The 15,409-nt window shown below is 38.0% G+C and overlaps 1 protein-coding gene across 1 annotated transcript in view; it reads left to right on the top strand.

Annotated features, from left to right (window-relative positions):
* The window catches only part of flt4 (fms related receptor tyrosine kinase 4), a 72,534-nt gene that overhangs the window by 19,710 nt on the left and 37,415 nt on the right, over positions 1 to 15,409 (top strand). The window contains exons 2-7 of the mRNA XM_030146011.1: positions 1,671 to 1,767; positions 2,793 to 3,067; positions 6,204 to 6,349; positions 6,437 to 6,599; positions 8,842 to 8,981; positions 9,076 to 9,247. Of these exons, the coding sequence (XP_030001871.1) occupies positions 1,671 to 1,767; positions 2,793 to 3,067; positions 6,204 to 6,349; positions 6,437 to 6,599; positions 8,842 to 8,981; positions 9,076 to 9,247 (993 nt within the window). The remainder of the gene's footprint in view (positions 1 to 1,670; positions 1,768 to 2,792; positions 3,068 to 6,203; positions 6,350 to 6,436; positions 6,600 to 8,841; positions 8,982 to 9,075; positions 9,248 to 15,409) is intronic.

Genomic DNA, 15,409 nt, shown 5'->3' with positions numbered 1-15,409 from the left:
ATTTTTTGTGTCTGAATTTTTTGCACCTGAACTTTTTTTATACTAAATGAATGAACATAGTTGAATTCAGAGACAAATAATTCAGATACTTAATTTCAGTGCAAAAAAAAAAAAGTACTAGAAATTCCATGGCTTTTATAATTCAAAACATGATGAGACAGATTTACTTCCATAAACCCACATCCTTTTTCTGCAATATTTTCATTGTGTATCACATGTGCTGATATGGAATTCATTGAATAATTACATTAAAAACACTAATTGTATATTCTCAGATTACAGTAAATATCATTATCATTTAAGGTTTATTTACATTCTTAGCTAAAACTAGAGGTCGACTGATATGGGTTTTTCTATTCAACTGAAACACTCAGATAATTTAGATTTTTATGCAACAATATAACTGAAATTATTAATATACAGACACATAGTACTCTTTTAACATGTATTGAACTCAAGTGCTGCCCACACAGGTGTCTGATCCAATATCTTATAGCATTTTTACTACTGATCAAATATTGGTTTTCAAAAAACAAAAAAGAAATTAAGGCCAGTGGCCGATATTGAAAAAAATCAATATATCAACCAGCCGATATACTAGTCTACCTCTAGCAAAAACAGAATATTACCATGCTTTATTATTTTACTTACTTTAACTATACATATTTTGATGGTGAAGAACTATTTTATCATGATAGTTTTCTTAAAATGTTCTAACTATAAAGAGGAATTTTAACTCTTTTCCATCTTATTAAGAACTTTGATGGTTGTATTTTTTATTTTTTTTTTGCTGATAAATGCTGGCTTATATGACAATGAAGAGAAGAAAATTAACTAAACAAAACATCAAATCATGAATTCAGAGAGCTCAAGTGTATTTTTTTTTTGGTCATTTTTAGGTTGCTTTGTCTTTTATGTTACTTCATTTGTTTCATTATGTGTTTAACGAATCATTTAAAACCACAAATAATCGTCTGGTTTGTTCAACTTTGACACACAATCCCAAACCACCCTTTGAATCAGATGAATCAGTATGAATATTTTTATCTCGATAATTTTTTTTCTTTTTTTGACTTTCAATGACGATGAATTGTCAAACACAGTGTCAAACGAGTCAAATGGTCTTCATTTACTTTCTGAAGTACATAGCAACCTTTTGCACTTTCATAGCCCCCTCTGCTGCCACTCTGTCTGTTCCAACCCCTAATGATAACCAGGTAAGACGCAAGTCACGGAGACACCTTTTTATACGACACACTGTAGTCTGACTATAAGCACTAATATCACCCGGGGGGGCTTTGGGACGCTAATGACATTCTAGAAAGCACATGTCAGTGAATGCAATGGTAATGAATCAAGGGTAAATGGCCTTTGTGGCTCCATCAGAGGAGGAGGCGAGGAGCTCTAAGCAGCGTCGCCTCATCATTAGGCCGTGATTGCTCCGTCTGGGTGTTTCACAGTGTCAGGGACAGAGCGCTTTCACTGCAGTTTGCTTTACAGCTTGTAAATATAATGAACAACGTGCTATCTGAGCTGCCCTCGTGTCAGATTTCAGATTCCTAATGTGTTTCGGAGATTTGACAGCCTACCAGCAGCTCTGTCAAACCCACCAGGCCCTCACTGACCTGTGTAACATGAATCTAATGCGGTGGCTGTGTTTGCTGTTTCAGGTCTGGTGATTGGCTTTTCGATGACCCCTCCCATCCTCGACAGCCCTAAAGACGACCTAGTGATTCCAGTCTATGAAACACTGACTATTACATGCAGGTATGTGTGCGTAGCTCCACTTTGTCATTATACACATGCTTTCACATTTCCATACAAACTATGGATGTTATAAGAGCTTCATGGGATGCATTATGACTATTAAACAGTTTTTCAGCAGTTCAGACCTCTATAACACCAGCTCAGTCTGAATAAGAAAAACTCCTTTCACAGGAAAAAGGGAGGACATTTTTCAGTTATTCAATTCACCCACCATCAGTTGTAAAACCAAACAAACAGACTGACATGCATTTTTTAAAAGTCTAAAACATAGCCAACACTGAGTAAATGTGAGACATGAATTCACTCATAATAAGCATCCTTTATCCTTTGTGAAATCTCTGCTGCACTGTCTGCTGCCAAGCTGTCACTCCATTAACCGTTGTGATTCTGCGGTGCAAAACAATGATGTCTTTGGAGAAATAGTGATATTTTTTGGACTCGTCCCATCATTGACTTTTTTCAGCCATAAGCCTCACAAAGTCCAAGCTCAAGAGAACCCCCAGGGAGAGGTAGTCAGTTTCATTTGAGTTAATTTAGTCTTTACGACTTACGATTTAATAGAATCTAGATAGATAGTAGGAAAATAAGCCCAAGAATGTGCTCATTGCCCTCTGTGAGTTTTGGAAGAGCTATTTCCCATCATCATGTTTTGGCTCCGTCTGCAAATGTGGACGTTTGGACTTTGTGGAGGCAGGTAGTGAAAGCACAGCTATCAGTTTTCAGACAGCCATTATGATTCCACTCAATCTTGCTCATAATGCCTTCAGGGTTAACACGGCAACCCATAACTGAATTTATGTGACGTGTGGATGTACAGCATATGAAAGATGGAATTTATAGGAGCAGGCACACAGACAAAAACAAATGGGATCTGCTTTGTCTTATTCAACAGTGTTCTTTGTCAAATACAGACAGTGATTTTTAAACCATGGGAAACACTTCACTTTAAAAACATCAGGTTATTTAATGGTCTTTATTTGTTCCACATCCTAAAATAACATGACTTCTGGCCCGTGTCTCCTCAGGGGACAGAGCGCTCTGGCTTGGGCGTGGCCTGACAAGACTCTGGAGGGTCAGGAGCTAAATAACCGTCAGGCCCAGCTGCTGACCACCAGCGCCCCCCAGCAGAGGGTCGCCCAGGTCAGGGAGTGTCAGGGGCAGCCAGGCAGGCCCTACTGCAAGAGGCTGGTCCTGAAGGGGGCGCTGGCCAAGGACACGGGCTACTACCGCTGCTATTACAAGGATGTCAAGGCTGTCATTGATGGCACCACTGCCGTCAACATTTATGTTTTCATCAGAGGTGAGTCAGTTCCATTGTCCTGTTATTATAACTTTAACCCGTAAAGACCCAGTTCTACTTTTGTGGCATTTCCAAAATGAATTATTGTCTCTATTTGATTTATCGTCATTCTGTATTTTGTGTTTTTTCAGTGACAACCAGGTATTTTTCATGATTTAATTTACTGATCATGTAGATGTTCATAAAAGCTCAGATTAAAGTAGATTGTGATAATATCAGAAATAGAGAATACTGAAGAAAAAGAGACTTTTTCAACCAAATATATCATTAACTGAACATAAACCAAGTGTCTCCATACACTGTCATTAATCCAACTCCAAGGGAATCATTGTTGTAGAAGATGACAGTGTTTCTACGGTAACTACTGAGCCTCTGAACATCCAAATGGGTCATATCTGATGACCATGAAAAGATGACAAACTGCATTTTACACCAATTATTTACATGTATTGATAGAATTAGTGGATTAATAGGTAAACATTTAAGATCAATAGATTTGGTTGCCAGTGGATGTTTGGGTCTTTATGAGTTAACCATCACTTCTAAAGAACATTTAAAATTGTGAAGATTGGTTAAAATATCCTCACACACATGCAAATAATCATGTACGATGACAATAACACATAACACTAACTCAAACTGACTCAAAATACTCAAATAATATTGAAACAAGGGGTGCCAGGTACAACAAACCCCACCCCTCACACGTATTGTAGCTTATTTTGGCATCGATCCAGCTGATGTCATCATGTCTATGTGTGTGGTGATGTCAGCATATCGATTGCCTCTGTTTATGTGCCAAGTTTGAAGTAAATTGAAACAAAATTGGTGTTTTTATAGACATTTGAAATTTCGCCCTTTATAAGAAAATGGGAGAAGAAAAAAGATTTTAAAAATTCATAAAAAATTTGAACTTTGACCTACTTTTCCCAAAATGTAATCAGATCTATTCTTGGTCACTGGCAGTCTATAAACCCAATTTGGTATGAATTCAACCAGTAGTTTTGCTGCTAGAGTGTAAAGAAGGAAAGAAAGAAAGAAACCAGCCAACCAACCAACCAACCAACCAACCAAACAAACAAACAAACAAACACAATGCCCCTTGCCTCCCCTTCTCCCCTCGGGGGCTGGGGTAATGATTTGTTCACCACACTGATACAGTATAAACAATTCAATCCCAAAACTTGTTCGGTTCAGTTTCTTATTTCGTTTAAGTGTAATTGGTCTGCACATAGAGTGTGGTGTACATAAAGTAAGAAAATTAGATTGTCTGTTTTGACAGTGTAACTTATTTCCAACCAAGTTTTATTTTCTCTTTGTACATTAGTGAGTCTGCAGTTTGTGGATCTGCTCTGCTCGGCCTGAACTGTGGCAAAAGAAAACACCATTGATCTGCTTTGTGCCTGGCTCAGCTGTGTTTCTTTTCTCTTTTCCTTGAGCAGTTCACAAGAAACCACAGACCTCCTACTAAAACAGATTTCTTGTTTGAATATTACTTCGATATCAAAGCAGCATCGGCATTATTAGGACGGGAAATTATTGACTTTACCTCAGCAACACCCTGGAAACTGGCAGGATTAATGTTTGGAAAGGAAAGCTTTTGATGAAAGAATGAGCAGCTCATTCACTTTTGTAATTATACGAAGGACATCTTATTCATTTATTATTCTGCAATACAACAGCCACTCATTTGAATCCATTTTAATTACAGCAGCTCTTAAGTATTATCATATGTTATCACTGTCAGATCTGTGATGTACTGCTCCTGGCTTCGTGATTTGTGATACAACATTAGAATTCAAAGCCATCAGGCCCATTTTCTCTGTTTCAAGACAATTTTAAGACTGTGAGCTTGGCCTTAAGGAAAGCCTCTTCACTTTTTCTTTCCATGTTTTCAATGAAACAGAAAAGAACAAGTGAGAGTGTCATGTAGGGGAATCGTCCTGACTAGTCCACTCATGTGAAACGCCTGTTTATCCCTTCTGACAAGGTGCCAAAACAGTTTCCACAGATCTTACCAGGGGGCTGATCAGAAGCAGATGAAATCAAAGCCATAAATCACACCCAGCATGTGGTGGGACTAAAAGGGACACATGTGGATTCAGTTAAGACGGGTTAGACGTGCTTCTTACCTTGTCCTTACCGTGCACTAACGTGGAAACACTGACACTCATGCATGTACAGTATCATAAGCTGACACACACATACACAGGTACTCATAAAATACACTCTGTCTGACTGACATGCACACATTTATACCTATGATCTCCTTCACCCAGGCTCATATCACTGATGCTTTGCAAACTCTGCTTCCCCCAGGCTCAAAGAGGCTGTGCTCTTCCAAAACCAATTGCGTTTTACCATCTTCAGTGATTTATTGTGAAGCACTTAAACAGCAAGGGGCTGTGTATTATTTCTGCTACCTGTGTGTATTTAGACAACCGCAGGGCAGAAATGTAAGCTCCTCGATAGAAGCTATTGTTCGGTCTCACAGCAGCTTCGAGTCGTGCAGCAAAAAAGTACGAAAATAATAGAAGGCTTATCGTGGAAAAAAATAAATAAGAAAAGAAGCAAGCTGGTTTGTTGTCATATAACATCTTTGGCTGCAGTACAAATGTTGCTGGTATTGACAGGAAAGCTTGAGAGATAAGCAATTTTATAATGATCTGTGCTCACGCTCTGGGAATATGAGGTTCTGCAGTGATAACAGCTGCAATGTAAATTGCTGACACAATGGCTGTGATGTCTCCAGAAGCCCAGCTGAGATGATAAAAAGAGAAAAGGGAAATATGAAGGTGTCAAGGATAAAACACAGGAGAGATATTTTCTACTAACATACAGCATGGGGTGAAATTGTAACACTATTTAGAAGAGGATTAAACCCATCGGCTGTCTGTTTATCAGCTGACAGGTAATAGCAGTTCTCATTGCTTTTTACTGTGTGGAGACAGAGTTGCATTACGTTGTAATCATGATAAACTCCACATATGAAAATAAGCCGAGGGGGTCATTATCCGGCTGCGAGACATCTGTCTGTTCCTTCATGAAGTTACCCCAGTAAAAGAGCCATTAGCCCAACTGGTATCAGGATTACCTTTTAACAGCTCTCTGCTTTTTTTTTTTTTTTTTTTATCAGACCCTGAGCAGCCCTTCCTCAAGAGAGACAACTATGGCGGGGGCAACGCCAATGATGTGGAGACACTTTTCATCACACGCTTCTCCACGCATTTCATCGTGCCGTGTCTGGTCACAGTTCCTGATCTGAATGTCACTCTTTCAGCGGTTTGTACTCATCACTTATTTCTAAGCGAAGCTCTCAGCTCATGGTTTAGTAGATGATTGAAGTAATCTTTCTGCACATCTCTGTAGTTTTCGACAGATCTGGACGGAAGTAGGATGACATGGGACAACAAACGAGGGTGGTCGATTCCCAGGCAAATCATTGACAGCGTGCCAATGCTCATGCTTTGGTGTACAGCCAGACTGGAAGGCAAAGATTATCAATCTACCAGCTACCTGATCCACACCACAGGTAAAGAGACATACCTGTTGAATGAATGTGATTTACTTTCTTTCTTCAGAGTCAGAAATGAATAAAACAGGGACATTGTTTTTGTTTTTCTGGCCAAGACTCACCACACATTCATCAGCCCAAATCCACAGCTGAGTACAAGAATAAACCATAGGTAGATAACTTGAAAAAATAAAGAACGTAATAAAAAATATATAGAAATGATCAGAGATTACTAGAGTGGGTTTCTCAATAAAGTTAGGAAGGACATAGTGTCTATTCCCCACTGTGAGTGGGAAGGAGGGTGGGAAGTGTCACTCTGTTTCAGCAAAACCTGTCATAGAGCTCTTAAGAAAACTCCAGTTTTCATGTCAAAAGAAACAGCCAGACGGTCACTTTGGACGCTACAAAAAACACTCAGTACTGGGGTGGATGTAGGAAACATTACATGGAGTGGCAAAGGGAGGGACAAGACATAGTCACAGGGTGATGTGGGAAGATGGTGAGTCAGAAATTAATCAAGCGAAACATTCAACCAGTAAAACTACTTCTTCTTTTCAAGAATGCAGTTAATAAAGTAAACAACTATAATTTAACATCTTGTGAAATGTGCTTTATTTTTTCCGTTTTTTTGTAGAACAGTAAATTTGGACATCTGTGGATAACAATGATAATTATATTTTGGCATTAAAAATATTATTTGAGTTTAAGAGCTTCTACATACTAAATACAACCATTACAGAAACAACTAGAAGCACTCAGAGAGCGCAGACCTCCGCCAAGGCTGATCAGTGCCCCCCCCCGTGGGCCCCCCCACCCCCGATCACCACCAAAATTTAATCATTTCTTCCTTATCCCATTTCCAACAAACCCTGAAAATTTCATCCAAATCTGGCCATAACTTTTTGAGTTATGTTGCACACTAACGGACAGACAAACAAATAAACAGACAAACAAACCCTGGCAAAAACATAACCTCCTTGGCGGAGGTAAAAATAGGTTCTGATAATTACTAATGCTGTTAATTTAGGCTAGCTATGGCATAAACCTTACATTGGGTGGTGGTCTAATAAATTTGTTAAGTGCTTTACATATAGTATGTAAATGGATTCAATAAAAGACCCACAGAAATACTTCCATACTCTTTATTGTTGTATCATTTTTATATGGAGTATTCTCAATGCATAACAGGAACAAGATCAGTGTTCAAACAAAACAAATCAAATGAAAAAAAGCAAAAGTATTAAAATCAAAATGAAGGTATGCCACTACAAGTAAAAGTTCTGCTCTGTATTTACAATAATTACCAATAAAATGTAGTAAATGTAGTGGAGTAGGAGAATAAAAGGGGAGGGGAAGCAGTTGCCCTCTGTAAATCCCACCCTGCTAAGTGCAAATATTTGATTCAGCTACTATTAAAAAAAATCAACAACTTATTATGTTATAATTTTACATGGAAATTAGTGAACCAATTATGCCTTAGTGCTAATGATTTGACAGACTTGATTCCATTATGTCATTTCCTCCAAAACAACAGTCTTCTATCAGAGAAAGGCACATTACAGCAGTGAAATTAGAATAAGAGAGGAAAAAAAAATCAAAACAAAGAGGGAAAGAAAATGAAGTTACAACGTAATTAAATCGGGAAAATAAGATAAAGGGGCTAGAAGGGGCCGAAGCTCCCTCTCATTTGGAGTGAACTCTGAGAGACCTCAAGGCTCTTTTCTGTGTTGTGTTAGATCATTCATCTCTCACTTTGGAGGCGAAAGGAAACTCATACCCGCTTCTGCTGGCCAACAGTAACAGCCACATCACTCAGAGAAGAAACTGAGAGAGGGAGTCTTCACTGGGAAAGCTAATGGAGCATTTAAACCATCAGGCAATCATAGCCTGCCACACAGACATCAGCCACCATGCATGTTTTATTTTTTTTTCATGTTATTTCCAGTGATGGTGGCTTGAATATCAGACACAGGCCAGAGTCCAGAGGTTTCTCTCTTATCTTAAATTAAGGCTTCACTATGTTCACCTTTAATTTCCTTCACTGAAATGTAGTAGCTTGACGCATAAATGGAAATAGTGTGACTTTGTGGCAGGCAGTTTCTTCTTTATAGTAGGCTCCTCTGGTCCAAAGGAGAGTCATTTCCTCTGGTGCAGCGAGGAAGGAAAAACTGCTGACGATGTCACCGTGACCTCTTTCACTGTCTCCCTCCCTGTGTCCCTCTTTTACCCCCTGCCCTTTTTTTTTTTTTTTCCCGGACAGGAAGTCAGGTTTACAATGTCAAGCTGTTTCCTGAGGATCCAGTAGAGCTGATAGTGGGGGAGACACTCACCCTGAACTGCACCGCGTCGGTGGAGTTCGACGCTGGGGTGGACATAAAGTGGTCATATCCAGGCAAACAGGTAGTGACAGTCAGTCCCGTCATGTGCAGCATCGATAAACAAAGTTAAACTGGATTTCCGAAGGTCTTTCATGATATCGGCTTCTTCCCGTTAGTGGGACAGTTTGGTGAACATCCAGCACCACCGTGAAGCGCTGTCTCAGGCTACCGAGGCGGTTAGCGTCTTGACCATCCCCAGCGTTAATGTGACAGACACCGGCCCCTACAGCTGCAACATCACCATCATGGACACGACACAGATGCAGCAGACACAGGTTACAGTGCATGGTAAGCACAAACGGACACACTATGGATCTGTTAGAGGTCAGCTGATAACAAAAACACACTTTCTTTACACAAATACAGTGGCAATAAACAGTAGTCATACCCTTGGATATTTTCTCCTTTCACTGCTTTTAGAAATGCACTCAGGGTCAATGCAATTTGGCTTTTTTGACAAAAATTTGCAGAAATATTGAATGCTTCAAATCAATGTCTAGTAAGGCAAGGCAAGTTTATTTAAATAACACATTTCAGCAACAAGGCAATTCAAGGTGCTTCACACAGGACATTGAAATATGACAGGGAAAAAGAAACACATTTAAAACTTTATAAAACAACACATAAAATCCAAAAATATAAAAACATACACATCATAAAGTAAGAGTTTCAGTGCAGAGTTTCAAAAGAGAATATACAATTTAAAAAGTAAAAAGCCTTTTAGTCAAAGGCAGCAGTGAACAGGTGAGTCTTTAAACCTTGACTTAAAAGAACTCAGACTCTCAGCAGACCTGATATTTTCTGGTAGTTTGTTCCAGATATACGGAGCATAGAAACTGAACGCTGATTCTCCATGTTTAGTTCTGACTTTTGGAACATAGAGCAGACCTGCACCAGACGACCTGATGGTTCATACTGGACTAGAAGGTCTCTGATGTATTTTTGGGCCTAAACCATTCAGTGCTTTATATGCTAGCAAGAGAATTTTAAAGTCTATTCTCTGAGAGACAGGGAGCCAGTGTAGTAGCTGCATCTATGGTTGTACTGAATCTGTGTGGACAGGTCTCAGTCAGACTTGCTGTTTGCTGCAATTTTGCACCATTCTTCTTTGCAAAACCGCTCATGCTTTGTTAATTGCACTTGGATCAGGTGTGAACAGCCTCTTTTCAAGTCCAACCACAAGTTCTCCGTTGGTTTAGTTTAGTTCTGGGCTTTGACTAGGCTGATTCACAACATTCACCTCGTCTTTAAAGCATTTCAGTGTAATGCTGGGTGTGCTTCAGGTCATTGTCTTCCTGGAAAGTAAATCACCCATGTCATAGTTCTCTTGCTGACAGAATAAGATTGTCCTTTAGGATTTCCCTGTATTTTGCAGAATTCTCTTTTTCCTGAACCTTTACTAACCCTCCCGGCCTGCTGCTAATATGCATCTCCACATGATGCTACACCACCCTGTTTCTCTTTGGGGGTAGTGTGTTTGTAGTTGTATGCAGTGTCAGCTTATCTGATGACCAAATAGCTCCATTTTGGTCTCATTGGATCATAGAATCTTCTTCGATCTGACCTAGGAGTCTTCACCTGCCTATGGGTGAACTCTAGTTGAGATTTCTTCAAGAGTCTTCCGCTTTGCTCGCCCTTAAGGCTTTGATTTGTAAAGAACCAAGGTCAGCAGTCTTTTAATCTCCACTGCTGAACTCCTTCAGTTCAGAGGTGTCTCGGTGTCCTCCCTCACTAGTCTCTTTATGAGCACGTCCTCAAGGCAAATTTACACATATTTTTTCCGTTTCTTAATTGATTTAGCTAAACTCCAGGGGATGTTCAGTGATTTGGATTTATTTTATTCATCCTCTGACTCAGACTTTTCAATATCCTTTTTACTGAATTGCTTGGAGTGTTGTTTCATCTTCATGTTGTAGCTGTACACAGGAATACTGATTAACCAGATATTGGACCTTCCAGACACAGATGTTATTATAATACACGCTGCAAAAAAAGAGGCGTCTAAAAACAAGATCAAAACATTAAATCTGAGGAAAAAGATACTCAAACCAAGTGAAATATCAGTCCATGCAGCAAGATAATTTCACTTGACAAGATTTCTTGAATTAAGGTTGTTAAATCTAGAAATAAGCATGTCTACAGATGTATGAACACTTAAAATAAGAAATTAACTCTTAAAACAAGATAAATTATGTCACACTTCTAAATCTAAGTTTTTTTTTAAATCTTGGTAAGAACTAAATAATTTGCAGTGCGGTCATTTAAGACACATTCACTGCCCACAGGTGATTTCCATTTCACTCGTTCTGACACTACTAGAACCGATTTATTGGATCTTATTTTTAATATTTTATCTTATTTTTATTAACTTACTCTCACTCACTTTCTAGGGGATGGATATCTCGGCAGCTGCTTATGTTACATTATGTGTTTTTAATTAATTCACATTGTTGGAATTTTGTGTCACTTTGACATTAAACAGTTTTGTTTTTGTTAAAAAAAAGCAATGTAAAAGTAATAAAAGGTGAAGTGCATGAATAGTTTTTATTAAATTATTTTGTAAAAGTGGAGGTACTGATTCATCCTCTTTACTGCAGTTGAAGTAAAAAAAAAAATATATATATATATTGGTTCTGCCATGTTCTTGAATGTAAAAGTAAAAATAAAAGAAGGTCTTTGAAGGACATTTCCACCAGATGTTTTTGCACAGAACAGAACAGAAACTGAGCCTAATATCATATTATTATAACAGAAGCATTATCAAGCCATTCAGATAAAATAAAAATGACTGAAAATAATGAACATTCACTTCAGTCCAGTGCACAAGTCAGATTTCAGTGTCAGAAACAGAAACATAAAGATGCTTTTTCTCTACCTCCCCTTCATGTCTGTTTCATATTTTACAGGGTGGGGAAGCAAAATTTACAATATTTTGAGGCAGGGATTGAAAGACAGTGTATGACCAATTAGTTTATTGAAAATCATGAGAATTTATTTGCCACAAGAAAATGTACATAATAGAAAATGTTTTTATTCTATGTGTCCTCCTTCTTTCTCAATAACTGCCTTCACACGCTTCCTGAAACTTGCGCAAGTGTTCCTCAAATATTCGGGTGACAACTTCTCCCATTCTTCTTTAATAGTATCTTCCAGACTTTCTCGTAATAGTTTTGCTCATAGTCATTCTCTTCTTTACATTATAAACAGTCTTTATGGACACTCCAACTATTTTTGAAATCTTCTTTGGTGTGACGAGTGCATTCAGCAAATCACACACTCTTTGACGTTTGCTTTCCTGATTACTCATATGGGCAAAAGTTTCTGAAAAGGTATGGATAATAGTGTTAGGTATGATTATGACATCAGTATATGTTTGGTTTCAAAACAATTGACGTAGTGCCTGCTGAGAAAAAAACAACTAAATGTTCATTGTAAATTTTGCTTCCCCACCCTGTATATAGTTTTTATCTTGCTGAATAAAAATTCAGATTCTACTCTGCGTACACTGGCTTTCACAACCATGAAGTAAAATAAAGAAATTACAATAAGTGTTTTTATCTTGATATGCCATTTTTATGTCATGTTACATCTCTTTTCGCCATTTTCGTCTTGTTTAGTTTGTTAGCGAGAGTAAAAAGACAAAACGACACTATGATACATCTGATCATTTTTTCCAGTGAAAATAGAGGAGTGGTCTTTTTTATGCTACATCGGTCTCTTCAGATGCTTTGTGTGCAGGGATTTCTCTCTTTGCTAAACCCAGACCTGAAAACGTGTTTGATTTTCTGATTGTGATTCCCTCAGTCTTTGACCATGTGCATGATATGAAAATGAAAATATGACGACAAGTTTCCCAGTGAATACTTCACTAAAGTTATTGGAAAGAGCAGAGGAGACACTAAATGTACATTAGGGGAAGGAATCTGTAAAAAGGCTCAGAACTGGACAGACTTGGACAGGTAGGGCTGCTCGATTATAGAAAAAAAAAAATCATGATTATTTTAGCAATAATTGAAATCATGATTATTAAAAACGATTATTTGTTAACCTTAAAGTTGTTTATTTTTTAACTTGCAAAACAATGTAAAATATACTCTTTAAACATAAATAAAGCTTTTCACCACTAAAACAAAGTATGTTCACTTTTGTACGAAACAAAAAAATCTTTGAATGCAAATAAGTGTACTGTAAATTCAACTATGTTTCCTTTTGTAAACAAATAATGCACTGTAATCAAACTGCTATAGACTTGCCATAGAACTGTAGCAATAAAAAAAAAAAAACTCACGTAAAGTGCAAATTATAAATTCAAGTATGTTCAATGTAGTATGAAACAGTAAATTCAGTGGCGTGCCGTGAGGTTTCAGTTAAGGCCCTCTGTATACATCAGCCATCTAGAATACGCACGTTAGGGTTATACGGGTTAGGGTTATGTTAATACGGGAGTTGCAGCGTAAAGAGATTCGGAGACTGAAGATTGCATTGCGGACGAAGTTGTTTTTATGTGTTTTAGTTTTTCATAAGATTATGATAAAGGTCGCGGTGGTTAAACTTCAAATGGTTAAAAAGGTTTGTTGTGTTACCGGTCGGTGCGGACACAACTACGAAACAATTTTTGCACGTGAAGTGTTTTTACTCTTCGTCTTCTTCATCAAACCCAAAGTGATTCCATACAATTGAATTTGACTTGCCTTTTTTGTTTACCAATCACTTCTGCTGTGATTCTCCTGCCATTTTCCCAGACCGCTAGGTACAACTTTCCTCTTGGGGTGGACCTGCCGACTAGCAGGCAGCAGTAGCTTAGAGGGGGGCGGGGCAGAGCAGCTCATGGTAGCTTGCATGCACGTGAATTAAAACAACTCAAAATTAATAATCGTTTTTTTCTCGATTACATAATTTTTGTAATCGTTGCGTGTAATAATCGAAATCGTAATTGAATTTCGATTAATTGCACAGCCCTATGGACAGGTGTCAAAACAGGCAGTTTTGACAGTGGAAAAATAAATCAGCTGTGTTTGTGTACAGAAGCATTTACATTAGCAGTTAATGTTACTAGTTAATTCCTGTGTGGCTTAATTCTTAGGTGAATTATGCAAAATAATGTGTCAAAATGTTGGAATTTTGTAAGTTTTGATCCTGGGCAGACACATTATGGATTTTAAATTGATTACATTGGTTGTTTTTTTTTTATCTGTTTTGGTGATGTGTGATGAAAGTCTGTGTTGTTTCTGTCTTTTAATTTGTGGGAACCATATTGGAAATAACAGTTTATCCTTTTATCCTTGAGTTCTGTTTTGTCTGATGATCCATAAGTGAAATCAATCAATCAACTGAGAAGGTTTTGGACACTTTCTATGTTGCTATGTTTTGCTCCATTTACAGTAAAGTCAGTCTTAATATTGTAAAGACACTCTGCTAAAATAAAGCTCCATTTAAAAACCTTGAAACTAAAGTAATAAGCTATTTTTTTTAAAAATATAAGTAGTAGGAAATACAGATATTGGTAAAAATGTAGGAAGTAAAAATAAGTGCTTCTCACCTTTTCCCACTGTGGAGACTTAAGCTGTATAAACTTGCTTATGATGACAATATTAAATACGTGCAAAAATGTTAATCATGTTGATAGTTTAACATTCTAACATTTCTAAGTAACTGCTAAGTACTCTGGAGACAGGTCTGATGATGTGAGACTAATTACCTCCGCCAAGGAGGTTATGTTTTTGCCAGGGTTTGTTTGTTTGTCTGTCTGTCTGTCTGTCTGTTTGTCTGTCCGTTAGTGTGCAACATAACTCAAAAAGTTATGGACAGATTTGGATGAAATTTTCAGGGTTTGTTGGAAATGGGATAAGGAAGAAATGATTAAATTTTGGTGGTGATCGGGGGTGGGGGGGCCCATGGGGGGGGCCACTGATCAGCCTTGGCGGAGGTCTGCGCTCTCCGAGTGCTTCCAGTTTCGTAATACAACTGGGACTAACGGGAATTTTTTGTGGATAATCCAAATATTGGCCAAATGAAAAGGTGGTTAACATTAAACCACACACGACCGCCTCATGGGGCCCACGGGGAAGGTCAAGGTAATGTAGATCCACAGTCTAATTAATACAGGCTATTCCTCAGTTCTCCATAAACAACAGGTAATACATGACAAAAGGCTGCAGCAATAAAACCCCTAAGGCTGTTTAACAGAGCAGCTGTGTGTATTTATTTCTTCTGAAAGTTTGTACAAAAACAATCATTTGTTTCTCTTCAGCGGACCTCCTTGGAATTTATATTAACCCAAACAGCTCCTGGCAAACAAAAGTATCTACTGATGTAAAATGTGTAATACCTGTTGATCCAGTAATCCTATCAATGCATGTAAATAATTGGTGTTTGTCATCTTTTCATAGTCATCAGATATGAGCCATTTAGACGTTCAGAGGCTCCGTAGTGAACATAGAAACACCGTCA

This window comes from Sphaeramia orbicularis, chromosome 10 (genome assembly GCF_902148855.1).
Source record: "Sphaeramia orbicularis chromosome 10, fSphaOr1.1, whole genome shotgun sequence".
Taxonomy (NCBI): domain Eukaryota; kingdom Metazoa; phylum Chordata; class Actinopteri; order Kurtiformes; family Apogonidae; genus Sphaeramia; species Sphaeramia orbicularis.
The sequence above is the reverse complement of the archived record's forward strand: the minus strand, read 5'-3'. Positions and strand labels throughout refer to the sequence as shown.